This window comes from Mugil cephalus, chromosome 18 (assembly GCF_022458985.1).
Source record: "Mugil cephalus isolate CIBA_MC_2020 chromosome 18, CIBA_Mcephalus_1.1, whole genome shotgun sequence".
NCBI classification, from domain to species: domain Eukaryota; kingdom Metazoa; phylum Chordata; class Actinopteri; order Mugiliformes; family Mugilidae; genus Mugil; species Mugil cephalus.
In genome coordinates, this window is record NC_061787.1 from 3,227,023 (window position 1) to 3,254,884 (window position 27,862).

At 47.2% G+C, this 27,862-nt stretch overlaps 2 protein-coding genes across 4 annotated transcripts in view; one reads left to right on the forward strand and one right to left on the reverse strand.

Moving 5' to 3' along the window:
• The window catches only part of LOC124995449, a 756,577-nt gene that overhangs the window by 296,659 nt on the left and 432,056 nt on the right, over positions 1-27,862 (reverse strand). The gene's annotated exons all lie outside the window — the stretch shown is intronic.
• LOC124995448 (piezo-type mechanosensitive ion channel component 2-like) lies at positions 1,342-27,230 on the forward strand. Of its 3 annotated transcripts, none has more exons than XM_047567811.1 (54): positions 1,342-1,710; positions 3,455-3,544; positions 4,982-5,092; positions 5,181-5,223; positions 5,751-5,862; positions 6,717-6,981; positions 7,529-7,742; positions 7,843-7,990; positions 8,068-8,226; positions 8,307-8,421; positions 9,253-9,644; positions 10,320-10,437; positions 10,532-10,776; positions 11,559-11,707; positions 11,802-11,880; positions 11,962-12,056; positions 12,140-12,330; positions 12,624-12,781; positions 12,857-13,033; positions 13,114-13,227; positions 13,308-13,508; positions 13,656-13,860; positions 14,321-14,422; positions 15,004-15,181; positions 15,264-15,350; positions 16,241-16,397; positions 16,474-16,570; positions 17,135-17,300; positions 17,514-17,603; positions 17,723-17,811; positions 18,147-18,212; positions 18,307-18,422; positions 18,705-18,897; positions 18,971-19,137; positions 19,239-19,651; positions 19,860-20,168; positions 20,631-20,732; positions 20,850-21,006; positions 21,096-21,278; positions 21,503-21,686; positions 21,828-21,927; positions 22,012-22,159; positions 22,292-22,379; positions 22,481-22,607; positions 23,175-23,333; positions 23,414-23,561; positions 23,964-24,152; positions 24,250-24,342; positions 24,416-24,582; positions 24,820-24,936; positions 25,189-25,268; positions 25,575-25,788; positions 25,905-26,046; positions 26,677-27,230. In XM_047567811.1, exons 1-54 carry the CDS (start codon positions 1,647-1,649, stop codon positions 26,776-26,778), a joined length of 8,175 nt encoding a protein of 2,724 aa, XP_047423767.1. In that variant the 5' UTR covers positions 1,342-1,646; the 3' UTR covers positions 26,779-27,230. The 3 variants fall into 3 exon arrangements, with proteins under 3 accessions (XP_047423767.1, XP_047423768.1, XP_047423769.1); XM_047567812.1 differs by having other exon boundaries at positions 10,535-10,776; XM_047567813.1 differs by having other exon boundaries at positions 6,720-6,981.

Sequence of the window (27,862 nt, forward strand, 5' to 3'; positions counted from 1 at the left end):
ATTTTCTAGTTTGATATAATGGACAAATTTAACAAGTTCTGTTAATAGTAACGAGTTACAGGTTCTCGTTGGAGGATGTTGGGATTTAAAATAGTTTTATATGTTTTACACATTGGTGACTTTATTGTATTATACACTGAAATAATCCCCGTGGCCACATATGAGGATATTTTCGTAAACCACATAGAAGCATGAGATGGAACGAAATGATGCACTCGGATTATTTCCCATAGATGTAAATAAAAACAGTATAGATAAGAATATGCAGATTCCCGTCTCCCTGCTGAGAAGCTGACTCCAAGATGGAAGTAAAGAAGTCGTACACTATAAAACATTATTGTTCCATTACTGTGAGGTTGTGCGATCAGTGCACACATTCACAACACAGTCAACAATGGTTGTAATTATTGTAGGAGCTGAAGAGTCGTTAAATTGTTGGAGTTACAGTTAGAACTGTTCCTCAGGATGCTGCTGTTCTTCTTCCTTTTTTGGAGGAGTGAAGCACCTGCAGACATCGAACAGCAGAGGGCGACACAGACATGCGTTCATGTGTTCATCAGCAGGAATGAACACCCAGAACCCCCCCAGCACCAGCACCAGCACCAGCACCACCACGCCAAGAGGGTTTGACCTGGTCCATGGTGGGAGGATTTTTTTTTGGATTTTTAAAGTGTGAAAGTGACAATGCAAACATTAACTGGAGTTTTTCCAATAAAATATCTGCTGTTCCTCAAGTTCACACAGTTTTAGTTCCAGATCAAAGTGGTCTGAATGTGGCCCCTGAACCAAAATGAGCTGGACCGTATGAACATATGAACGTATGATGGATGAGAGTCTGTTCTATTTCTTCCACAACTTTGTCTTATTTACTTTTGGAGCTACTTTTTTACTTTTTTCTAGTTTGTATTTGGCACTGAGCTCTAGTTTTAGATGTTTACACAGCAATGACAGTAAAGGGCATTCATTCATTCATTCATTTACTCATTCATTTACTCATCCATTCACCCATTTATTCAGAACCACAGCTCACTTCCTTTCCTTATAGAACGTCGGGGCTCTGTGCTGTGATTGGTCGGCGCAGCCTGTCCGTCCTGAGGGAGGGACGCTCCTATTGGTCCAGTCACACTGTGTGTGTATTTTCAGTCAGAGTGAAGAAAAGGAAAGAAAGAAGGACAGTGTCCCCGAAAAGAGACGAAGGAGAAGGAGAGAAAGGGGAGAAAGAAAAGACAAGGGAGAAGAAAGAGAAGAAAAAGGAAAAGAAAGAGAAGGAGGAGGAGAAGAAGGAGAGTTTGTGGAAAAAAACAAACTCATTTTTTCTGGACTTTTTTCTTTTTTAACTTCAGCTGGAGACAAATCAGGAGGACAGAGAGACAGGAGGACAGGAGGAGGAGAGAAGCACAGGAGGAGGACACGATTGGAGGACAGGAGGAGAACACGGGGAGGACAAGAGGACGACAGGAGGACATATTTGGGTGTTAAAATGATTTGCTTGAGAGACTCTTTCTGCTGCGACGTCCTCTCTGTCTCTCTGAGGTCCCGTCTGTCTCTCTGAGGATGTCTCCGGACATGTGTCTGTCTCTGCGGTCTGTCTGATCTCCGGAAGCCGAGGACCAACGGGGGTCAGAGGACAGAGGACAGGTCTCAGGATGTCCTCGGAGCTGGCTGTGGGTGTGGTCTTGAGGATTTTGCTGCCCCTCAGTTTGACTGCAGGTAGGTCCAGAGTGTCCCCGCAGGGACAGGGTTCTAGTTCTTATTTCAGATCTCTACCTGGACCAGAACCAAGACCAGCTGATGGATCTCTATCGGACCAGAATCGTGACCTGCTGATGGATATCTACCTGGACCAGGATCAAGACCAGCTGGTGGATCTCTACCTGGACCAGAACCAAGACCAGCTGCTGCCTCTAATGATGGATCTGTTTATCTTAGAGAGGAAGAGTCAGCTTAGACCTGAACCCTGGAGGGTCTGGTAGGTAGGTAGGTAGGCAGCAGCTGGTCCAGATGTTCCGGTCTTCAATCCTGGTGTCATTTATAAGAAGAGGACCAGAAGTCTGGACCGACTGTTGTTTGACGTGTTAAAACCAGAATGAGGAGGGGGGGTCCTCAAACCAGCGTGGCCCCGGCTCCTCAGCCTCAGTCAGAAATGTTAAAGTCAACCCGGAGGAATTTCCCTTTAAAGCGGTCCCACATTCCTGAGGGGGGGCGGACACAGAACCAGATGTTGTTACCTGAGGAACTGGAACCAATCTGTTTGTGTTTGAGGGGGAGGGGAAGATAAACAGCGGTGCACTCCCCCCATTCCCACCCCCCACCCACCCCCCCACACACACACTCCCCTCACTCTTTAACAGACACTAACATTCAGGAGCAGTGTGGTCTGGACCAAGACCTGGACCAGGGCAGAACCAGAACTGAACGCAGAAGATATTAGAGAGAGTGTGGCCACCTCAAACCATGGGCGCCATGTTGGCTCCGTCTGCATTAGATTCTACAGTGTAACCCAACAGATGTGCTCTGTTGACATAAATGTCTTATTTTCACCATTAACGGGCCTATAAATAGGTGCTATGTGCTCCAGCTTCTACTTAACCTTAAATATCTTAAATGAGCCTGTAAAATGCTTTGTCACGGAGCTGCGTTCGCCTTCGCCTCGGCCTCCCGTGCACACATGGGTTTCACAGTATATATGAAGCTAGCTGCTGTTTTTCTAAACCTTTAGTCTAGATAACTAGTTAGCATAAGGCTAGCATAAGGCTAGCTTAACTTCAAACTTCATTCATTTGTAAAGCAGCGTTTTTGAGATCAAGGTTCACATTAATGATGGTAGGACTTTATTTTTCCTATATAAAATCTTAACAAATGTGAAAAGAGAGACATTGACATTTACCTCATCACATAATAGAGAGAAACCAGTTGACATCCAGTTCTTCTTTTTAATCTCCTGCTCCGTAACTTTCTCCGTTTGTTGTTCACTGGGGAAACGGTGGAGTTTCCTCCGTGTTTTACTGATCCCTGAACTTTTAATCCGACTTTATTCTCTGTTATTGCCACTTCTCTATGGGTGAATATTGGTTAGATGTATCTAACATGGCGCCCATGAAACACGTGACCAGCTCAGAACCAATCAGCATAGAGGGACAGATCAGACGCTCCATTCCCTGGTTGGACAGACTCTCTATAATATACGACTCCATGTTACATCAGGATCTGGACTCTGATTGATTGATTGATTGATTGATTGATCAGTGAACTCTAAGGTGTTACATTAACTTTAAGATTTACACTTTGTGCAGTATGACATCATAAATTGCTACGTTTACTCAATCAGATCAACTCTTCGTGTATTTCTTCTCTTGCTCTTGTAGTGTTGCACTCTTTGCCCTCCTAATTGTCCCTCAGGGATAAATTAAGTTGTTTCTGATTCTGATTGACTCGCTGTGTGTTGTCTCCACAGCGTCTGTGTTGCGGTATAATGGATTCTCTCTGGTCTACGTCGTCCTGCTGCTGCTGCTTCCACTGCTGCCAGACCCGTCCCCAACCTCAGGTAATAATAATAATAAAAGACTAGAGCTCTCAACGTAGGACTCGATGTTTAATCAGATTAATCTCGGGGTTGACGTGGATTAGTTCTGATTAATCAGATTAAATCTCCTTCTTGTTTAATCTCTGCCACTAGAAACATTGGCAGCTTGTCTTTGTCTTGGTTTGTCTCCAGCTGTTAGCTGCGTTAGCCCAAGTGCTAGAAGAATCCCCGACTAACGTATGCTTGGTTTCGTTAATGTGCTATGTGAAGCTGGAAGTCACTTTCGGATCAACTGGTGACGCTCTAACTCTACTTGGACAAACTTGGAGACGTGCAGATGCTTCATTGGGTTAAAATTATTAATCAGATTAATCATGATAATGGATTAATTAATGCGTTAATGAATCAACACATGTCGTGAGACCTTCACAGCCGACCAATCAGAACAGACTGGGCTCTCGTGTGGGTTTCAGAATTCATTCTGTCTCAGGAACATGTTTCAGTGACATCAGGACATATAAATAAAAATATCTGGGGATGACATCAGTAAATATACCCGACCCAATACACACACAGGTGAAGACAGGAAGCAGGTTGTTTCCTGCAGGAAGTTCCTGAGGAAACCAGGACAATAACAAGGTCGCCTTCGGGACGTGACATCACTTCTTGTTTTCTCCTGGTTGTAGTTTTTCTGGAGGTGAAGGAAACGGCCCAATCGCATCCATCACATCCATCGCATCCATCACATCCATCGCATCCATCACATCCATCACATCCATCGCATCCATCACATCCATCACATCCATCGCATCCATCACATCCATCACATCCATCGCACTCATCGCATCCATCACATCCATCACATCCATCGCATCCATCACACTCATCGCATCCATCGCATCCATCACATCCATCACATCCATCGCATCCATCGCATCCATCACCTCTATCGCATCCACCGCACTCATCGCATCCATCACCTCCATCGCATCCACCGCACTCATCGCATCCATCACATCCATCGCACTCATCACATCCATCACATCCATCACATCCATCACATCCATCGCATCCATCGCACTCATCACATCCATCACATCCATCGCATCCATCGCATCCATCGCATCCATCGCACTCATCGCATCAATCACATCCATCTCATCCATCGCACTCATCACATCCATCCCATCCATCGCATCCATCGCATTCATCACATCCATCACATTCACTCATCACATCCACCATACTCATCGCATCCATCGCATCCATCACACTCATCCATCACATCCATCGCATTCATCACATCCATCACATTCACTCATCACATCCACCATACTCATCGCATCCATCGCATCCATCACACTCATCCATCACATCCATCGCATCCATCACATCCATCCCATCAATCTCACAAATCACATCATATCATATATAATGAATCACATTTCTGTCTCATAGGTAACACGAGTCGATGTGTAACCGCGGCGATCGTCTCCAGCTTCGTCTTCCTGATGCTGCAGAGTTTCTTCCAAGTCATCGTCACGACAACCCTGGAGCCGGACTACAACTGTAAGTCACGCCATGTCCCCCACCGTGTCCATCATTCATCTGTCTCTCCGGGGGTCACTGTCTAACCCGTCGGTCCATCTGTCTGCAGGTACGTCGTGGCAGAAAGCCCTCGGTCAGGTCGGCCTGGTGAGGTAAGAAGCTTCTGATTACCCCATTGTAATCACAGGTAGATGGACATCGTAGCTGGGGGGTAATAGTGAGACAATGTGGACATAGATATAGAGGAGGAGGAGGAGGAGGAGGGGGAGGAGGAGGAGGAGGCCATCAGACTGAAACATGAGCCTCAGCCAGTGGAGTGTGTTCTCAGTTAAACTTCATTAACAGATCGATTAATGAGTCCCAGCTTCATTTCTAGACGTCGTCTTCTTTCAAACCCTCAGAGACATGAGGACTGATGTCTGGAGGGGGGGGGGGGGGGGCAGTGTCCGTCCAACACAGAGTGTCACACACAGTGTCTCTCTGAGGACAGCCTCAGATTTGACCGAGGTCAAAGGTCAATGAATGAATTCGGGATGAGGACGGTCGTCACGGTAACAGAACTTTAGGGGACTCGTGTCTCTTTCTGGACGGTAGTAGACGCGTCTGGATGTGTCTGTGTGGACATGGACATGGACATGGATATGGACGGTGTGTGATTGTGTTACTGTGTGTGTGTCAGTCTGATAGGAGGTGATCCGGGCTCCGTAGTGCGACAGGTTTTTCCAGATGTTGGAGTTCTGGTCGTCGGTCTCCTGACCTGGAGGATGATGAAGATGAAGATGAACGCGCAGGTAACACACATGCACGCACACACACACACGCACACACACACACACACACACACACACACACACACAGAGTAACACACAGTAATGAGGCAGGTGTAACCTGGTTACGTCGTCTCCTTCTGCTTCTTAACGAGGTTTCTTGTCTATTAGTGTGTAACTCTGTAAGATATTTATTAACTGTAACATCATTACCTGACACACACACACACACACACACACACACACACACACACACACACACACACACAGGACGTATTTATCAGTTTATTATTGGTCCTGTCAGAGTCTGTTTGTTGACATGAAACCAGACCAGAGAACTCCTCCTCTACCTCCTCTTCCTCTTTGTCTGCGTCCACATTGTGTCCCCCCCTCCACCCCCCCCACTCCCCACTCCCCCAGCCATGATGTCTACCCTGAGGGGACACAGCTGGTTCTCTTTTAGACCTGGACCTTTCCAGATCAGAGGCCTTGGATTATAAAGTGAGAGTCTTCGCACTCACACAAGCTCAGGTTAACTCAAACAGTGTTTCAGTGATAACAGGGACTGATAGAAACCTCCAGCTATGAGGGCAGATGAGCTGAACACTGTTTCTCTCGGTTTGAGGTAAAATTCTTTCTTAGACTCTGGGGTTCTGCCTCAAAACCACTACAATCATTCTAGACCCCAAAACGCACCATGAACAGCGTAATGGCTTAATTGTCACCAAATACCTGGAGAGACTGATAGCATAGCATATAAAACCCGCCCTAACCCTACTGTACTCCCTCCACACACCAAACACTAATCATGAAGTTCACAGACGACACGACCGTCACTGGCTTCATCAGAGTCAAACTAAACTCCGTTTGTCTTCCAGCAGCAAGAGGAGGAGCAGGAGGAGGAGGTGCAGCAGCAGGATGAGGAAGTGCAGCAGGAGGAGGAGGAGGTGCAGCAGCAGCAGCAGCAGGAGGAGCTGATGTTTGAGGAGACCTCTGAACTTGGAGAGGAGGTGTTGGAAGGAGACGGCAGGAACAGAATTCTTGTTGAACTGGAGTCACTTGTTTTTAAAACCAGGAAGATGATTGGAAACATGACGACGACTGGAGGGAAAGTTCTACTGACCGTTCTACTGGGATTCACAGGTAACCACTAGAGCCAAGTAACCACTAGAGCCAGGTAACTACTAGAGCCAGGTAACCACTAGAACCAGGTAAACACCAGGTACACACTAGAACCAAGTAACCACTAGAACCAGGTAACCACTAGAACCAGGTACACACTAGAACCAAGTAACTACTAGAAGAAGTTAACTACTAAAACCAGGTAACTACTAGAATCAGGTAAACACTAGAACCAGGTAACTACTAGAACCAGGTAACCACTAGAGCCAGGTAAACACCAGGTAAATACTAGAACCAGGTACAAAGTAACCACTAGAACCAGGTAACTACTAGAATCAGGTAACTACTAGAACCAGGTAACTACTAGAATCAGGTAAACACTAGAACCAAGTAACTACTAGAACCAGGTAACTACTAGAACCAGGTAACCACTAGAGCCAGGTAAACACCAGGTAAACACTAGAACCAGGTACAAAGTAACCACTAGAACCAGGTAACTACTACAACCAGGTAACCAGTATAAACCCGGATTTCCCCCCGCCCCCTGTCCATCACTCCCCACCCCCAGGAATCATGTTCCCCTCCCTCTCCTCCCTCCTTTACCTTCTCTGTTTCCAGGTGTTGTGTACCTGGTGGGCGTGGTCTGGTCAGGTCCCGCCCCTCGTTTTCCGTTGCGTGTCAGTGATGTCACTGGTCTACTCCTCCTTCCACTTCCTGCTCGTCTACTGCTACCAGCTACCCTCACTCCAGGAGACCTGGCCCCCCAACACCACCTCCACCAGGTAGCACACCTCCACCTCCTCCATACTGGATAACACACCTCCACCAGTCATGTTAACACTGAAATGTACAAACCTGTGGTTATGTTTGACTCCCTTGCAGTGTGCTGGGCCTGGTGCCGGTGGCCTCAGTGGACTGTGCTGCCCCCTGGAGACTGGAGGTGAACCCTGATCTCACCTGGTTCCACTTCTGCAGCCCCCTGATGCTGCTGCTGCTCTACCACTCTGTGGCCTCTCTGTGGAGGAACCAGGTGAGGATGATGATGGTGGCGTTTGGAGGAACTCTGATGCTCTTATTGGCTCAACAGGGGCTGGTTTATCTCTGCAGGTGATTGATTTGGATGGGGGAGCAGAGAAGGGAGAGGCAGCGGAGGGCAGGAGTCTGGACAACATCACCCCCACCAGCAACCTGAGTGAGGACTTCATCGGAGACTTGACAGTGGAAAGGCGGAGGGAGCTGTGGAGGAGAGCTCACAGGAACACAGACGTACAACGTTTTCATTGATTTAACAAAAATCCTGTCATGCTTAACCTGGTGTTCACTAATCCCACCTCTCTGTCTGTCAGGAACTCTTATCGTCGTCCTATGACAGCCCCTCAGACTCTTTTGCTCCACCCACCCAGAGCACTGCACTCGGATTGGATGTATACTCCATGCCTCACTACTCTCTCAGCCAATCAGGTATAGTGTACAGTGATCATGTGAACCATGACCAGGTATATAGTGACCAGGTGTGCAGTGACCAGGTGTACAGTGTACAGTGGCGAGGTATACAGTGACCAGGTGTACAGTGACTGGGTATATAGTGCAGGTGTACAGTGAGCAGGTATGCAGTGACCAGGTGTACAGTGACCAGGTATATAGTGCAGGTGTACAGTGACCAGATATACAGTGATCAGGTATACAGTGACCAGGTGTACAGTGCTGAGGCATATAGTTAAGATGTACAGTGGTGAGGTACAGTATACAGTGGCGAGGTATACAGTGACCTGGTGTACAGTGCAGGTGTACAGTGGCGAGGTATACAGTGACCAGGTGTACAGTGACCAGGTATACAGTTACCAGGTGTACAGTGATGAGGTATATAGTGCAGGTGTACAGTGGTGAGGTATACAGTGACCAGGTATATAGTGCAGGAGTACAGTGACCAGGTATAGAGTGACCAGGTGTACAGTGACCAGGTATTCAGTGACCAGGTGTACAGTGACCAGGTATACAGTGACCAGGTATACAGTGACCAGGTGTACAGTGCAGGTGTACAGTGGCGAGGTACAGTATACAGTGGCGAGGTATACAGTGACCAGGTGTACAGTGACCAGGTATACAGTGATGAGGTATATAGTGCAGGTGTACAGTGGCGAGGTATACAGTGACCAGGTGTGCTGTGCAGGAGTACAGTGGCAAAGGTAAAGTATACAGTGGAGAGGTATACAGTGACCAGGTATATAGTGCAGGTGTACAGTGACCAGGTATACAGTGACCAGGTGTCCATGTATACTGTTTGTTCTGCAGACACCCTGGAGACATGTGCTTTTGAAGGAGATGCGTGGGAGGATGAGGAGGATGAGGAAGGTGAAGAAGCAGTGAGGAAGGGTGAGGAGGGGGGAGCTGCTTCCTTGGCCTTCAGCTTCCTCCTCAAACAAAGCTACATCTGTGCTCTGATCTCCATGATGGCCTGGTCCATCACATACGTGTCCTGGCTCACATGTGTCCTGCTGCTGTGGTCATGTGTCCTGTGGATGATGCGTGAGCGTCGCCGCTACACGCTGATGTCATCGCCCTGGCTTGTTGCCTACGGCAACCTGTTGGTCGTCCTGCAGTACATCTACAGCTTCCCCTCGGTACAGGAAGTCCCTGGACTGTTCCCCAGGAAAGACGACCCCTGCAGGGAACTTGCCTCTAAGGTACTGCTACTGATACCACGAATAGTACTACTGCTACTGCTACTACTACTAGTACTACTGCTACTGATACTACTATTACTACTATACATAGAGACCATTGTCAGGAACATGGACCTGATGGTTCTAAATTATTTGGTATTTTTACCTTCACCTCCTAGAACCATTAAACTCTCACTACCGGAGGCAACGTCCACACAATTCAACCTTTGGACGTTTTATTTGGCCTGGACATCATCACATTCTACCACTGAGCCCATTACACAATCCAGAACAAGACTGAGATTTCCTCCATATTGTTCACACATGGAACTCTCCAGGAAACCAGCCACCTAGGCTACACGCTACATATACTACACACGATGCTAAGCTAACAGTGCTAAGTTACTGCATATCAGTGCTAAGCTTACAGTGCTAAATTGCGACTTATCAGCGTTAAGCTGAACAGTGCTAACCTGCTACATATCAGTGTTAAGCTAAGTGGAATGGATTGACAACAAAGCCAAATATTTATTCGGGTGCAACTAAGCGTTGAATAGTTCATTGGAATCAATCAGGAACCAGGATTCCACCCATCCATGGCCCCACCCCGTTATTATTGATTAATTGATTCATTGATGTGTTCATTTGTCGATTGACTGACTAGTTTATTGATTGATTGATTGATTGATGTTGTAGTTGCTGTGTCTCTTGACCTTCTGGCTGCTGCTGCGTCAATCACTGACTGAGAAGAATGACAGACAGAAAGATGGACAGGCAGACGCTGAACTGTCAACCATCACCATCGAAATGGAGGGTAAGACACCTGTCCGTCTGCTCACCTGGTCAGGGTGTCCCTGAGGGGGTGCAGGGGGTGTTGTCTCTGGCTGATTCTATCTCTTGTCCTCCAGAAGACCAGGACGTCACGAGGCAGAATAAGAAAGAGGAGGTGTTGTACGAGGAGGTCCTGCTCCTGGGAGGAAGAGGAGGAGGACTTCAGATGGAGGCTATGGTTGCCGTGGTTAACAGGATGTTTGTTAAATACTGGATCTACGTCTGTGGAACCATGTTCTTCTTCGTCAGCTTCGAAGGCAAAATAGTCCTCTACAAGGTCATCTACATGGTCATGTTCCTGTGCTGCGTGGCCCTCTACCAGGTATTACTGCAAGTACTCCTGCTACTACTACTGTTCCCATCTACCCAGTACTGTTACCACTCTACCTAGTACTGTTACCACTCTACCTAGTACTGGTACTACTCTACCTAGTACTGTTACCATCTACCCAGTACTGTTACCACTCTACCTAGTACTGTTACTACTCTACCTAGTACTGTTACCATCTACCCAGTACTGTTACTACTCTACCTAGTACTGGTACCACTCTACCTAGTACTGTTACTACTCTACCTAGTACTGTTACCATTTACCCAGTACTGTTACCACTCTACCTAGTACTGGTACCACTCTACCTAGTACTGTTACTATCTACCTAGTACTGTTATAACTCTACCTAGTACTGTTACCACTCTACCTAGTACTGTTACTACTCTACCTAGTACTGTTACCATCTACCCAGTACTGTTACTACTCTACCTAGTACTGGTGCCACTCTACCTAGTACTGGTACCATCTACCTAGTACTGGTACCACTACCTAGTACTGTTACTATCCACCTAGTACTGTTACCATCTACCTAGTACTATTACTACTCTACCTAGTACTGTTACTACTCTGCCCAGTACTGTTACTATCTACCCATTACCGCTACTACTCTACCTAGTACTGGTACCATCTGGTGTTTGTCCAGACTTGTGAATTCAGTGGGTGGGGCTAGTTTGTCAGTGGGTGGAGCTAGTTTGTCAGTGGGCGGAACTTCCTCCTGTCCTCTGATTGGATGTTGGGAATAAGAACACGTCTCTACCTTTGTGTGTTTGTAGTTGAACTACGAGCGTTGGCGTGTTTTGCTCCGAGGGTTCTGGGTAGCAGTGGTGGTTTACTCCATGCTGGTTCTGATCCTGGTCTACACCTTCCAGTTCCCCTCATCTCCCCACACCTGGAGCTACTACACTGGACTCAGCACACACAGGTGCACACCTGTACACACTTGTCATACATGTACACATAGTTGTCTAATTGTCTCTCACTTGTCCACTATGTCCCATGTGTGACTTTGTCCTCAGGTTGGAAGACGTTGGTCTGGAGAAGTTCTCTGTCCCTGTCCTCTTCACCAAGATCTTCATCCCTGCTTCATTCCTGCTGGTACAGAAGAGACTGTCCTCCATTTGTCCTCCATCCGTTCTCTGTCTGTCCTCCATCTTAACTCTCTGCTGTCTCCTACAGGTGTGCATTGTCCACCTGCATTACTTCCACCAACCGTTCCTCCAGCTGACCGACCTGAAGACTGTGGTGGACACTCACAACAGCACCATCACCAGGTAACACAGCAACCACCTGTCTCCGTCTCACATGTGTCTCGCCTGTCTCTGTCTCACATGTCTCTGTCTCACCTGTCTCCCAGGTTAGTCCACTCTGAGGGCAGCCTGGTTGACCTCTCACTGGGCGGAGCTCCTCAGCAGGTTGTGGAGGACGAGAGGAGACAGGGACAGAGGGAGAAAGAGGAGGAGACGCAGGACAAGTTTATAAAGGAGGAAGAGGAGGAGGACTACCCCTGTGTGTTTGACAAGGAAACCCTGTCTGACCACCTGACAGGTAAACCATCTACTACACTCCCCGGTGTCTGGGTTACAAACAGGTAGTAACAGCCCGAGGGGACTATGTGGTCCCTCATGGATCTAGGACCTTTAGTCCACTATGGAATAAAAACCTGTTGACATAAAGAACTGGACCTCTTAGAATCCGTGTAGTCTCCAGCTGAAGGACCAGACATGAACATCATTAGCTGCATGGGTCCGTTATTGCTCCGGTTCTGTATTTGTTTTAGCTTTGAGCTCGGCTAATGGCTAATTAGCCTAGCTACCTGTCTCTACCTGTCTGTCCCTCAGCTCTGGTGTCCTGGAGGTTGGTGGTGGACCGTCTCTCCGTCTTGTTCCTGCGCCTCCTCCTGTCCCTGCAGCGTCTGCAGCGCCTCCTCTGGTGGCTCCTGGAACTGCACATCGTCAAGATGGTGTCGTCTTACATCATCTGGGTCTGTGTGAAGGAGGTAAGAGCCCGTCTGTCTCTCCACCTGTCTCTCTCTCCTCAGGTGTATGTGATGAACCTGTCTCTCTCTCACCAGGTGTGCCTCTTTAACCTGGTCTTCGTGGTGTGTGTGGGCGTGGCCTTGCCCTGCAGGTCGTTGCGCCCCCTGCTGTCTGGAATCTGTACTGTCTGGACATGTGTTATGACCGTCTGTAAGATGTTGTACCAACTCAACGTCGTCCAGCCACTCAGATACTCCTCCAACTGCACCATGGTAACCACGGCAACAACCGGACCTGTCTGTCTCACCTGTCTGTCTCCACCTGTCTGTCTCACCTGCTTGTCTCTCTGTAGCCAGGTAACTCCAGCACTGACCTGTCTCACTCAGCTTTGTACATCGGCCCAGTTGACCCCGCCCAGTGGGTGGGGCTTCACAAGACAGACGGAAAACTGCTGGACTACCTGAAGGTGAGGAGGATGGAGGGATGATGATAGAGGGGTGATGGTGGCGGGATGATGAATGCTAATAGCTTAGCCTCCCTCCACAGTCCAACCTGACGATGCTAGCCCTGCTAGCCTTTGAGGTCACCATCTACCGACACCAAGAGCTCTACCGCCTCCGCCATAACCAAGCCCCGCCCCCCACCAGGACACTCTTCTATGACATCACCAGAAGTCACCTGGACAACGGCGTGCTGAGCTGCCTTAAATACTTCCTCAACTACTTCTTCTACAAGTTTGGGCTCGAGGTGAGACACACAATCTCCAGTATTAGACCCTCTGGTTGACCCTTTTTGGCCCACAGGCTGTGTTTGACACCTGTGTGTTAGCATGTTAGCATAGCAATAGGCTAACTGTGTGAAGTATAAACGTCTGGGTTTGATCCTCCTCCTCAGACCTGCTTACTGCTGGCTGTAAATGTCATCGGTCAGCGCATGGACCTGTTTGCTGTTGGCCACGCCCTCGGCCTCATCACCGTCCTATCACGGCGCAGCAGGAAGTGCATTGCGTCCATTTGGCCGAGGTACTGCTACTTCCTGTCGGGGCTGCTGTGTTTCCAGTACCTGCTGTGCATCGGTTTCCCTCCTGCAGCCTGTAAAGGTACGAACACACCATAGCTTTAACTCCTGTCAACCACGCCATCTTCAGGTCACCACGGCAACCAACCAACCAATTAAAGTAGGATGTGAGCTCCTTGTAACTAAATGTTGGTGGTAACTGCTGATCAGTTGGAGGAATTTGTTCCCATTCCTCAGAACAGAATCAGTTCAGTTCTGAGATGTTGGTGGTTTACTCTCATGAACTGATGCTACAACATTTCTATTGGATTAAGGTCAGAACTTTGCCTTTCCTAAACATTCACCTTGTTCTTTTGGAGAACCACTTCTGTTCTTGGGATCCTCCATGACCCAGTTTCTCTTCACATTCAGCTCATGGACACATGTCCTATACACTCTGACATACAGTCAGTGTTAATTGAGGCCAGTGTTGGTTTTTAATGTTCATGTCCAACAGAGATTCAAACAACTTTCCCAGTCAAACGAGTCATCTTCCTTTTCAGAGTATCCATGGAGACCTCCATCCTCCAACATGGATTCCAACGTGGTGAAGTGGCTCTTCCTTCCTGATCATCTGACACCGCCGAACCCACACTTCCTCCTCTGTAAGGCCAGACATATCAGAATCAACCATTTCCTCTCAGTCTCAGCTGATCGGTCATTTTCTCCACAGTACAAATCTCTCTTATCATTTCTATCCTTCGCTCTCAAGTAGCTTGTTCCTTCTTAGACCATTTCCTTGTTATTGCCTTTTTGCTTACAATCAGTAACCTGGGTTAGCATTAGAGTTTTCTCACGATATTATTATTACACAGCCTGAAAAGGTAAAAAGGTCCTCCACTCTAGCCTGTGGTTGGAGCTCCTCCTTCAGCTTTGATTCCAGCTTCATTCTCTGTGACAGTGATTTAATAACAAGCTTCTACAAAGTCACCAGATTTATTTCCATCCAGTCTTTTTAATTCAGATCTTGTATTGATGATGGGAGAATCTGACCACTGCACAAACCTCTCCAGCACATTGCAAAGATTCTCTATGTGGTTCAGGTCTGGACTCTGATCTGGTCTCATGCTCCATGAACCACTCTTTTGCTATTTGAGCCTCATAAATCCTGGTGTTGTCGTCTTGGAATATGGAAGTGTAGAAAGTTTTTGACGTGGGATGAAATCATTGTATCTTTGGCTTCCAGACGACTTCCTGCTCGTCCTCGGGGCGTCACTGCAGCTGCAGGTTTTTGAGGAGGAGCTGCAGCCTTTGGTTCAGACACTGGCCGGAGACAACGGCGAGCTGGACGGGGACAACGGACAGATCTGTGATCCAATCAAACGTCTCGGTTTAAGCACGGTGCCCGACTTCATGCTGTGCAGGTAAACTCCGTCTGGTGTCCACCTCCCTGTACGTCCCCTCCCTGTACCTCTTCAGCCCTGTCTCACCTGTGTCTTTGTTCAGGTCCTACCTGGACATGATGAAGGTCATCATCTTCAGCTACATGTTCTGGTTCGTCCTCACCATCATCTTCATCACAGGAACCACCAGGTGAGCATCCACCAACTCATTCCTAGAGAAAGATGAGGATTTTAGATGAAACCAGAAAATGTGGAAGCTCCGTTAAACTAATTAGATTGTTTTCAATGAAAAATTATGGACAAAAAAAATGAAAGTGATAAAGTTACAGGAGTGAATAACATTATAACCATCTGGTGCCAATTCAGGGTTCTGTTGGGAAACTTCTGAACCTGCCATAGATTGGTGTAGATGTTACCTAGACATGTAACCCCCACCTAGGAGTCGTCTCTTTGCTCAAGGGCACTTTAGCAGCACTTGCAGTATAACAACTTTATAGAGTTATGTGTGAAGTGCCATCTAAGTACTTCACTAGTTGATGTTTTACATTACATAAAGTTATAATAAACTGCTGATGCTGCAGTTTAAGATTTGAAATGTTATTTGGCTTTTTTTCATTTAACATTTCTAGTACATACATAAACTTAACTAAACTGGACTAAAACCACAAATCATGATAAAACAGCTGCAAAAAACTAAACAAACAAATAAAACAACAACATTGGTAGAGTGTAATAAGTAAAAGTTGACCAAATAAAATGCTAATGATAAATATAACCAAGTAAACTATACAGCCAAAAGTATTCTGTCCACAGATGTGTGAATCCAGCCCGTAGGCTTCAGGCTGCTTCTACAAACATTAGTGAAAGAATGGGGTCTCTCAGGAGCTCAGTGAATTCCAGTGTGATAAGATGCCACCTGTGCAACAAGTCCAGTCTTGACTAAATATTCAACAGTTTTTAAACCCTAGGGATTAAGAATGGGATGCTGCTGAAGTTCATATGTGGGTAAAGGCAGGTGACAGAATACTTATGGAAATGTAGTGTATTTCAATCTAGAGTCATGAAACATCTGTCTTCCAGGATCAGCGTCTTCTGCATGGGCTACCTGGTGGCCTGTTTCTACTTCCTGTTGGTGGGCGGAGACCTACTTCTGAAACCAGTTAAATCCATCCTGCTCTACTGGGACTGCCTGATTGGCTACAATGTGTTTGTCATCACCATGAAGAATATTCTGTCGGTGAGCCTCCTCCTCATTGCTGCATGTGAACCTCTCTGTGACAGAGTTATAAACTGTTTGTGTTGTTGTCTGTTAGATCCTGGCCTGTGGTTTCATCAAGTCCCTGGTGCTGAATCACTGTTGGCTGATACAGCTCTTCAGCTTGGCCTGCACCATCAAAGGATACACCAAACGTACGTCTGTTCACTAAAACATGACACCAGTCCCAGTCCAGAGAAGGTTTTACTGTCAGTCTTAAACCCTGGGACCTCTGGTTATCTGTAATAATGTTGTGTGTGATCTTAATCCTGTGACAGTTGTCCATGTTTGTAATTTCTGAAGTAGGTCCTGAGGTCCTGAGATAAAACTAATCCAGAGAGAATCAGCATCTCTGGAGTTTAGGAGTTTTTACTTTTTCTGGTCTTTTTTCTGTCACTTGTCTCTTGAGAATCTTGAAGGATGTTTAATAAATCAAAGTGGGGGATGACATCATTAAATCAAGCATTAATGCGTTCATCTGGTTTAAATCTGGTCCTTAGTCATTTCTTCTTCTTGTTAAAGTTGTCAGAAAGTGCAAATTGTCCTCTGACCTGCAGCAGAGACACAACTATGGACAGGACATTAGAGGACAACACAACACATTTAGTTGGTTTGTCCCGTGTTAATAGGGGGTAATATCTGAACCACAGGACCAGGTCCCAGGTAAAACCTGTCCCCTGAGAACAGAGAGTTGGTATCACATCTTTTGTCGTTTCCAGCCGAGCAGTCGAGCAGCAAACAGTGCGAGCTGCCCAGCGACGAGGCGGGCATCGTCTGGGACGGCGTCTGTTTCTGTTTCCTGCTGCTGCAGAGAAGAGTCTTCAGGAGCCACTACTTCCTCTACGTGGTGCTGGACCTGCAGAACACACAGCTGCTGGCCTCCAGGTAAAAACACTCACTCACTCATGAGACGGGATGAGATTATAAAATAAAATATAAACCATAAACTTAAACTGTACAAACAGATTGTAAGCAGTTGTGTGAAAAAAGTGCAGCAATGAAGTGGTAATTTAGTCTAGTTCAGGCTCAGAGTTGAGCAGACGGATGGATGATGATACATGCATTCAGTCACCTGGCGTTAATGTGTATGTGTTGCAGGGGGGCGGAGCTTTTCGAGGCGTCCACAGTGAAAGCGGTCAGAGCCAGACTGGAGTTGGAGAAGACGTCCATGGACCTGCTCAAGAGACAGTAAGACTAGTGAAACTTATGTAGAGTCAGAGCCAGACTGGAGCTCCCCCTAGTGACTGACTGCAGTACTGGTCCTGAAGTGTGCTTCAAACCACTTCCTGTTTCTGTGTTTCCTCCAGGATGGACAGGATTAAATCTCGACAGCAGAAGTTCCGCAAAGGAAAGGAGAACATGTTGAGTTTGACCCAAGACAGCTGCCATACCGACGGTCTGTATATAAACATCTGTCCTCACACAATGTGTTTTTTTACTTTGTTTTTTGTTTTTTGCACTTTGGGCACTGGCAATTTGTATGAGAATTTATTTGTTGAAACAAAACATTTTTATTTTAAATATACTCATAACAGACAAATCGCTGGTACCACACATGTAGTTTTATCTCCTATTATCATCAGGATTATATGTATGGATGAGGCTTTTACAGTGTGGCATATATGCATGGTTTGTATATGTATCTGGTGCTCCCGTCTTTTCTTTTTTCTTTAAAAGAATTAATGTAAACATATGCTGTCCTGAAACTGAATAAAATAAAAATGAATGCAGGTCAGGAAAACAAGAATGCCCGGCGGCAGAAGGAGTGGTGGAGACCCTGGGTAAACCACGCCTCCAGTAAGTCACATGACCTCTGACACCTAGACTCTGACCTGTCGGATGCAGCCGTGGGTTTAACGTTCATTCGTGCTGTGGTTCTGAATGTCTGCAGTGGTGAGGAGTGGCGACTACTACCTGTTTGAGACGGACAGCGAGGAAGAGGAGGAAGAGAAGCGAGAGGAAGAGGAGAAGAAGGTGGAGGAGATTCCAGAGAAATCAGCCTTCCAGGTGAGTGTCTCCAGGTCTGAACGTGAAGGGATGAAGAGTTGCAGCCATTTAACAAAACTGACTTCTAAAAGTCACTGAGTTGCATCCAAAGTTTTGTGTGTCACTTACACACCATGGTACAATCCATGTGACTTAACTGAAGCCAGTGAAGCCAATAAACCTTTTCATGAATAAAAGAAGCTGAAGGTGTAACTTTGCCCGGTTCCTCTTTACCTTCTCATCATGAGACTTGGGCTGGACGGAATGAGAGTTTACTATTTATTGGGTGTCTGTCTGTGTCAGTTTGTCTACCATGCCTGGATAACAGACTCCAGAACAGCAATGAGGGCTCGCAACAACCAAAAGAAGCTGTGGAAGAAGAACTCCTCTGAGCGCAGGGGCCGGAAGGAGGAGAGTGGAGTCGTAGAAGAGGTGGAGATGGTGGAGGACAGAGAGGAGGAGGGGGAGGAGGAGGAGGAGAAAGAGGAGGAAGCAGGTAAGAAGTCAGAAACACCTTAACTTGGCTGTATGTGAATGAAGAGAATGAGTCTTCAGCTGATGTGTTTCAGACACGGTTCTGCGTCGGTTCTCTTACACACTGCGGTTCTGTTGGGTTCTGCTGTCGGCTCTGTTGGACTCTCTGACTGCCTGGCTCAGTGGGTTGTGTCAGGAGCACATCGACATCTCCACCGTGCTCCGCATCGAACGCTGCATGCTAACACAGCAGGCCAAGCAGGTAAGGACTACAGCTGCATGGAGCAAAGCAAGGGCCTGGAACCACAACAAAAATGGAGGATCTGCCTCATGGCTCATCTTGTCATTTTGGCTTTTCTTCAGGGCAACGTGCCCAGCAGGGATGCGATCAATGTTTACTACCAAGAGCAGATGATGAAAACTTCCAGAGAGTCGGGTTTAGACGACTCCGAGGCCTCGGGAAAGAGAGGCTTCATTTCTGAATCAGAAGAAGAAGAAACAGGAGGAGGTGGTCCAGCAGATCCACAAACCGAGAGGGGACTGGATCCAGAAACAGTATTAGGGGCAGATGGTCCACATCAACTAGATAGAACATCTGGATCAGCAGAGGGTCCAGCGTTAGGATCTGAACTAGAACCAGTACCAGTGGAAACTGAAGGCTGTCCCTTATGTGACATGGCAAGAACCAGCCAGCGATCCCGACCCAGACTTTCCAGGATGGACAGGGTCCGCTCTTCATCATCGTCCTCGTCAGAAGAGGAAAGCATCAGTTGGAGGTTTGTTCTCTTACTGAAGACACAGTAAATGTCATTCCTGTAGAGCAAAGAAATGGATCAGATTCTTTATTCTTGGGTCAATGTGATGAAAAGTGACACAACATCATCTAATATTAAGACTTTGAAAAACTTTAGATGGTCCAGGTGTAACTGGAATAATATCACATAAATAAATCGTGTTCTTTACTTTTTTTTAATGTCTTAACAGAGAATCAAGTCAACACTTTCCTGCTGATGTTCAGCAAACTCACCCCTTCACCGACGCCTCCTCTCCAGCCTCCGCCACCTCCCTGGTCCTCCCCCCGTCCTACAGCCTCGCCCTCGGACTGGACCTCCAGGAGGAAGAGGACGAACACACGAGGAAGAGGAGGACGAGGAGGGAGGTGTCTGGTCCAGAATTCAGGGAGCGGCTTCTGTCTGAAACTCCCGGGCAGAGGAATGAGGACTCAGCGTCCACTTCCTGTCCGCTGGCGTCTCGCACTCAGGAGCTGACGGCGAGTGAGCTGCTGAGGAACCGGTGAGGACACGTTCAGTTTGAGTAAATTCAGTTTTATTCCTAAATATGCTCTAAAAATTCCAGAGCAGCGTGTAGGAAAAACTCCCTTTAACAAGAAGAAACCTGGAGATGAACCAGATCCAGAACCGGAAGGTTGCCTTTTGACATCCGGCCAGGGACAGTGGATGAAAACTAGCCTCTTGGCTAAATCTGCCTCATTTATGATTTGTTGTATCTACAATTTATCATTTATTAATGTGCACTATCCCTGACAAATAAACAAATAAATAAATAAATAAAAATAAGGCCAGGTAGAGACAAAAGAGATAGAAGAGATAAACATCCATCTGACTAAAGTGTCCATGTAGAACCTGATGACAGTCCAGATACCAGATTCAGAATCCAAAAGGAATCTTAGGCAGGTTGGAGACTGAATTAGATTTGATGAAGTCTGGAGCCTCTTCACACTCTCCTGTGTTTCAGGACTTTCTACGATGATGAGCTGGAGGCATCGGACAGTTTCTACAGCAACCAGCCCCAACTACTTCAGCTGTGCTTCGCCCTCTACAACATCCTGGCAGCCAGGTGGATGATGGATGGATGATGGATGATGGATGAATGATGGGTGGATGGGTGATGGATGGATGAATGATGGGTGGATGGGTGATGCTGGTCTCCAACGATGTCCTGTCCGTCCTCAAGGTCAGAAACCGTGTGTTACCTGGTCATCGTGCTGAACCACATGGTGTCCGCCAGCTGTCTGACCCTGGTCCTTCCTGTTCTGGTGTTTCTCTGGGCCATGCTGTCGGTTCCTCGTCCCAGTAAGACCTTCTGGATGACGGCCATCATCTACACTGAGGTTCCCGCCGCTTTGCTGCTTTTATCAGCCTCTACACAGATCGCCCTCAACAGGTTTCACAGTCATCCTGTCTCCATGTGTGTCCTCAGGCCACCATCGTCATCAAGTATTTCTTCCAGTTCGGTTTCTTTCCCTTCAACCAAAAGTTGGAGGTGGACCGGTCCAAGCCGTTCCACCCCCCAAACATCCTGGGGGTGGAGAAGAAGGAAGGCTACGTCATCTACGACCTCCTGCAGCTGCTGGCTTTGTTCTACCACAGAGCTATACTCAAGGTGAGACACTAGCTAAGGCACCACTGTGACGTATGTCTCTGAAGGTTCTCATGTCTCCAGGTCCTGGACCTCAAACTTCCTCCAGGCCCTTAAAACTGAAGAAGATACTCAGATGAAACGTCTTCTCTAAACTTCAAGCCCAGAGGCTTTTTAAACTCTTTTTGTGATGTTCTCATGGTAAAAGCTCTCAGCGTCGACTCCGCCTTCCCCCCCGTCCTCTGTAGTGCCACGGACTGTGGGACCAGACCGCTACCACGGAGGTCGACTCCCTCCGTCACCACCACAATGTACAACCTGACTCCGCCCACGGTGCCTCCTCCGTCGACGTGCCGGATGCCGCTAACATGCTACGACAACGAGTCAGGAGGCGGACGCGCTCCAGCTCCACCCAGCAGCGCTCTCCTGCAGGTAGAATCCAACGTACCTTTACACAACAACACTGAGCAATCCATCACTTAACATATAGGAAATGGCCTCTGTTGTCCACTTGTGCCCCCCCCCAACATGTTGCTGTACCTCCACTCTCTAAACATGTTGCTGTGTTTCCAGGCAGTGAGAGCTCCAGAGCTCAGCAGCAGAGCAGGTTTGATCTGCTCCTGGAGAAGCTACGAGAACTTTCCATCAGAGCCCAGAAGTTCTCAGTTAGCAGGTGAGCTAGCTGCTAGCTAGTTTAGCCGTGTGCCTGTGTTATGTGTGGGTTTGTTGACTCCTTGTCCCTCTGTCCTTGGATCAGGTGCATGTCTGTCTACCGTCCTCTGGGTCACTTCTTCAGAGCTCTGGTCCAACCAGAGTACAGCGCCGTCACCGACGTCTACGTCCTCATGTTCCTCGCCGACACCGTTGACTTCATCATCATCGTCTTCGGTTTCTGGGCGTTCGGAGTAAAGTGTTAATGTGTTAATGTTTACAAGATTTATTACATTTATTATGTTTATAACATTTATTATATTTATTATGTTTATAATCTTGATTACATTTATTATATTTCTGATGTTTCATTCTGTTTTTAACAGAAACACTCAGCGGCCGCTGACATCACTTCCTCTCTCTCTGAGGATCAAGTTCCTGAAGCTTTTTTAGTCATGGTTCTGATCCAGTTTGGTACGTCCACCTGTCTGTCCCTGTCCACCTGTCTGTCCCTGTCCCTGGGGTCCACTTGTCTCACTCTCTACCTGTCTGTCTATTCACCTGTCCCTCTGCAGGTACCATGGTGATAGACAGAGCTCTATATTTAAGGAAGACAGTTCTGGGGAAGCTGGTCTTCCAGGTGATTTTGGTTTTCGGGATTCACTTCTGGATGTTCTTCATCCTGCCGACAGTCACTGAGAGGTAACTCACCCTAACTGGGTTCCCACTGGGTTCTATCTGGGTTCTACCTGGGTTCTATCTCGGTTCCCACCTGGGTTCTATCTCGGTTCCACCTGGGTTCTATCTGGGTTCCATGGGTTCCACCTGGGTTCTAGTTGGGTTCTATCCGTGTTCTACATGGGTTCTATCTTGGTTCCACTTGGGTTCTAGCTGGGTTCCACATGGGTTCTAGCTTGCTTTCATCTTGGTTCTATCTGGGTTCCACCTTTGTTCTATCTGAATAATGCAAATTGAGACTAGACTTGCGAATATCCACAAGGGTTCTATCTTGGTTCCACCTGGGTTCTACCTTGCTTCTATCTGGGTTTCACATGGGTTCTAGCTGGGTTCCACATGGGTTCTACCTTGGTTGCACCTGGGTTCTATCTGTGTTCCACATAGGTTCTGCCTTGGTTCCATCTTGGTTCTATCTGGGTTCCACCTTTGTTCCACCTCATAAAATAATGTTAAGAATTGAGACTGAGACCACTGCTGAAAATAATGTCCTCTGTCTCCCTGTCCTCTGTCTCCCTATCCTCTGTCCTGAAGACGTTTCAATCAGAACCTGGTGGCTCAGCTCTGGTATTTTGTCAAGTGCGTCTACTTCGGTCTCTCGGCCTATCAGATTCGTTCTGGTTATCCAACACGAGTTCTGGGAAATTTCCTCACCAAGAGCCACAACTACCTCAACCTCTTCCTCTTCCAGGGGTAAGTTAGTCTAGCTTAGCTTAGTATAGCTAAGCAACAATAACAGTAATATGCAATAATAAGTGACTGTTTGTCCCCAGCTTCCGTCTTGTCCCCTTCCTGACTGAGCTGAGGGCTGTGATGGACTGGGTCTGGACGGACACCACGTTGTCTCTGTCCTCGTGGATCTGTGTGGAGGACGTCTATGCCCACTGCTTCGTCCTCAAGTGCTGGAGGGAGTCTGAAAAGGCAAGTTCTGCTCCTGGTCCTGGTCCTGGTCCTGGCTCTGGTCCTGGCTCTGGCCCTGGTCCTGGCTCTGGTCCTGGCCCTGGCCCTGGTCCTGGCCCTGGCCCTGGCCCTGGCCCTGGTCCTGACTCTGGTCTGGTCCTGGTCTCTAGGTCTGGGTATGGTTTTGACATTTTGAAAGTTCACTTCCATCCATGCAGGAGAAAAACTGACGTGACGTCACGTGTAGCATCGATACAGCAATAGAGCTAAGGAGGCTAAGCTAATTAAAAACTCACTGGCACCAAATAAAGCACCCAGATCAGTCTGGTTACTACTATAAGCATCAGCACCGTTAGCATTATGGTATCAGAACCCATCCCTAGACCTGGTCCAGGTCCTAATGTGTGTGTGTGGTGTATACAGAGGTACCCTCAGCCCCGGGGCCAGGAGAAGAAGAGGGTGGTGAAGTACGGGATGGGGGGCCTCATCGTCCTCCTCCTCATCTGCATCGTCTGGTTCCCTCTCCTCTTCATGTCCCTCATCAAATCTGTGGCCGGAGTCCTCAACCGCCCCCTGGACGTGTCCCTGTCCCTCACCCTGGGAGGGTTCCAGGTCTGTTCCTTGATGAGTTGATGAGATGCTCAAGGGTTGATGATGAGTTGTTGATGAGTTGATGAGTTGCCATGTTGCCATGTTGCTGTGTTGCCAGCCCATCTTTACCATGAGTGCGCAGCAGAATCAGCTCAGAGATCTGACGGAGGACGAGTTTCACGCCTTCATCGGTTCCTACAGTTTCACTCCCGTAAGTTCTCGTTGTCTCGTTCGTTGTTTGTTGCGTCACTGCTGCCACTAACACCAGGGCCTTCATTTCCCAGAGTGCCTTGCAGTTCCTGGAGGCGTACAGCCATGAGGATGTGACGGTGGCACAGTTGCAGGGTAGCAGCAACTCTCTCTGGACCATCAGCCCCCCCAGCCGGCAGTACCTGAGCCAGGTCCTCAACCTGGACCACTTCCCCTTGACGGTGTCCTGGACTGTGCAGAGGTCGGTTCACATTAAGCTTTTAAACACAGACCCACTCACTTTAAGGTTTTATTTATTTGTTGATCTTAATGACAACTGATTTGTGATCATTATTATCCTTGTTTCCTTGTCTTGTTTGTTTGTTGGGGTTGGCTGACTGTGTGTGGGATGAGTTACTCTGTTGGAATAAATGAAGTTCTCTGGATCTGATTGAGTAGCAGCAGAGCCAGTAAAAGATTTTTTATTTTTTTTTTACAGAAACTTGAGTCTGGGTGCGAAGGCGGAGCTTGCGTCAGGTAAACATGTGACCTACCTGGACAACCAGACTCGCCTGGACCTGATTGAGCTGCTCAACGGAACCAGGACATCTCCTGTGTGAGGAGGGGGGCAGGGGTTATATGTTAAAAGACAGATAGGATGTGAGGTTATACATTAAAGGTCATGTAGGGGGCGGGGTTATACATTAAAGGACAGATAGGGGGCGGGGTTATACATTAAAGGACTGGTATGGGCGGAGTTATACGATAAAGGATGGGTAGGGGGTGGGGTTATACGTTAAAGACCGGGTAGTGGGCAGGGTTAAGTGACTACAAATGTGTAAGAGCAGTGTCTTTTCTCTGTTGTCAGGTTAATACAGGAAGTGTTTCCGTGTTTCATTCGAGCTCCCAGCGACTCCAACGCCAAACCAATCGAGCAGCTGTACTCAGGTTTGTGTTCTGGATAAACCTGGACCACTGAGAACAATCACAAGCGCTGTACTGCTAGTCATTAGCATCACTATTAGCAAGAGGACTCTTTAGGAGGATGTATAGGAGCTAAATGAGAGGATCCTATAGGAAGACCTATAGGAAGACAGGCCCAGGAGTTTTCCAGTTGTCTTTGTCTGTTGATTTTTGGATTTAACAATGGAGATTGATTATTTATTTATTTATGTTTTGATTTTTACTCATTTGGTCATCACACTGAAATGTATTGAACCGTGATAATGCCAGTTAACACCTTCGCCTTATCAGATAACCGCTACATGGACATCACGCTGGCTCTGGAGCGGTCGACCAATCAGAGCAGAGAGATCCAGGAATGGTGGATTGTTGACCAACCGGTCGCCAGCTTGGTGCCTTTTGAGAAAGAGGCTATGCTGAGTGACAGCAGGAAGGCAGGGCTTCAGCTGTTTGTGTTCAGTGATAAAGTCAGTCCTCCGAGTCTGGGCTTCCTGGCTGGATACGGGTAAACATCACCTCTGACATCCAAATACTGGTCCAACACCATTGTCATTGTAACTGTTGATGCTGGACAGAAACAAATCTGGTTCGTATCAACCCGTCTAATGTCTCGTCCTGCAGGATCATGGGCCTCTACGCCTCCGTGGTTCTGGTCATCGGGAAGTTTGTCAGAGAGTTCTTCAGCGGGATCAGTCACTCCATCATGTTCGAAGAGCTGCCATGTGTCGACCGCATCCTCAAACTCTGCACCGACATCTTCCTGGTACATACTCACCAAACTTAATTCATATTATCAAAGTCACAAGCCCCGCCCCCTGACTCCTGCTTGAACTGTGTGTACGGTGCCTCCTGTAGTGGAATCAGTAGGATTTTGGAGCCCGATTCCCTTTCAAGAGGTAAAACCCCAATATGGAGGAACACTTTGGGTTCTTTGGTTTGATCCAAATGGAGAGTGGGGCTGGTTCTATTTTTACCAGAACCTTTGGAGAACATGTGAGCTTTGTGGTATTTCTAGAAACTCTTGGTCCAGGTCTAGTCCAGGCGTTGATGAATGAGACATTTTAGTTTATCACTAATTAATCAGACATAGGAATAGACACAATGTTACTGACACTTAAGTCTGACCTATCCACAGAGACCAGGGTCCACAGAGACCATGTCCATAGAGACCAGGGTCTACAGAGACCAAGGTCCATAAAGACCAGGGTCCACAGAGACCAAGGTCCATAGAGACCAAGGTCCATTAAGACCAGGGTCCACAGAGACCAAGGTTGGGATGACATTTTTATTCTTTTTAAGTGTTTTATCCCATCACCGTAGGGCATCGATAGTTTTGGGCCTTCATTGTGAATCTAGGTGTTGCCGTGATCTCATTGGCTGGTTTCCCTTTCAGGTGAGAGAGACAGGTGAGCTGGAGCTGGAGGAGGAGCTTTATGCCAAACTGATCTTCCTGTATCGATCACCAGAGACTCTGATCAAATGGACACGACGCTGACCTCATTCATCAACACCAGACGGAATTTCATACGTCTGGTCATCACAGCTGCTACCGTTCTTTAAATATTACACACAGAACCTTTCTCCAGATGTTCTTGTAAGAATGAAGGAACTCACTGGAGCCATACCTGCCTACCTTACTGGGTGAACACTAACTAACGATAAGGTAATGTCCACCCTGAGCTATGGTCCGTGTTACTGAGCAGATTCATTGTTGACTCTCAGTGACGGCAGAGATGCTTCATATCCATTCCTGGAAAGTCCTGGAAACATTCTAGCAGCTTTCTGAGGCTAGAGCTGGCTAACTAAAATATACGCTGATGACACCAAAAAAAATGTTTCAGTAAGAAGCTTCTACAATGTCACCAGATTTATTTCCATCCAGTGTTTTTAATTCAGATCTTGTATTGATGATGGGAGAATCTGACCACTGCACAAAGTCTTCTCCAGCACATCCCAAAGATCCTCAGTGAGGTTCAGGTCTGGACTCTGTGGTGAAAATGATCTGGTCTCATGCTCTCTGGACCACTCTTTCACTATTTGAGCCTCATGAATCCTGGCATTGTCATCTTTTTTTTTTTTTTTTTTTAAACTGATCACATTTCTTCCTGGAAGACAATGGTTTCCCACTATCCTTAACTCCAGCTCTTAACCCAGTTTTAGTAATTTCTGCTTCAATCTCCTTAGATGTTTTCTCTGCTTGACGCACCCAGTGATTTGACCCTTCTCAGACGGACTAACATCTTTTCCACCACCACAGGATGTGTCTTTCCACATGGTTGTTGAAGAAATGCACTAATTATCCAGTAAGAGGCTCCAACCTAATAGCTCAGTTAAGTCAAGACTTTTTATTTGGCCAGGAGGCAACTGTTTTCATGGATTTATTTATGTTTTGGTCAAACAACACTATTTCTGGTAGCGCTACGTTAGCGTTGCATTAGCCGTAATTAGCTATATATTAGTGTTATCAGTCATGTTTGTCCATTAGCTCAGTGTCTGTTAAATGTTAGCACTATTTCAGCCCAGGATTAGCTTTACGCCAGGTCTTGCTCCATGTTGTCTTATTGTTGCCTGGCTGTACG

Bases quoted from the DNA above. Each gene is read 5' to 3' on its own strand.
- LOC124995448 (XM_047567811.1), top strand. From the start codon at position 1,647: ATGTCCTCGGAGCTGGCTGTGGGTGTGGTCTTGAGGATTTTGCTGCCC. The intron at 17,301-17,513 runs GTAAAAACACTC...TATGTGTTGCAG, and splicing joins ACACAGCTGCTGGCCTCCAG to GGGGGCGGAGCTTTTCGAGG. The intron at 18,898-18,970 runs GTAAGAAGTCAG...GATGTGTTTCAG, and splicing joins GGAGAAAGAGGAGGAAGCAG to ACACGGTTCTGCGTCGGTTC.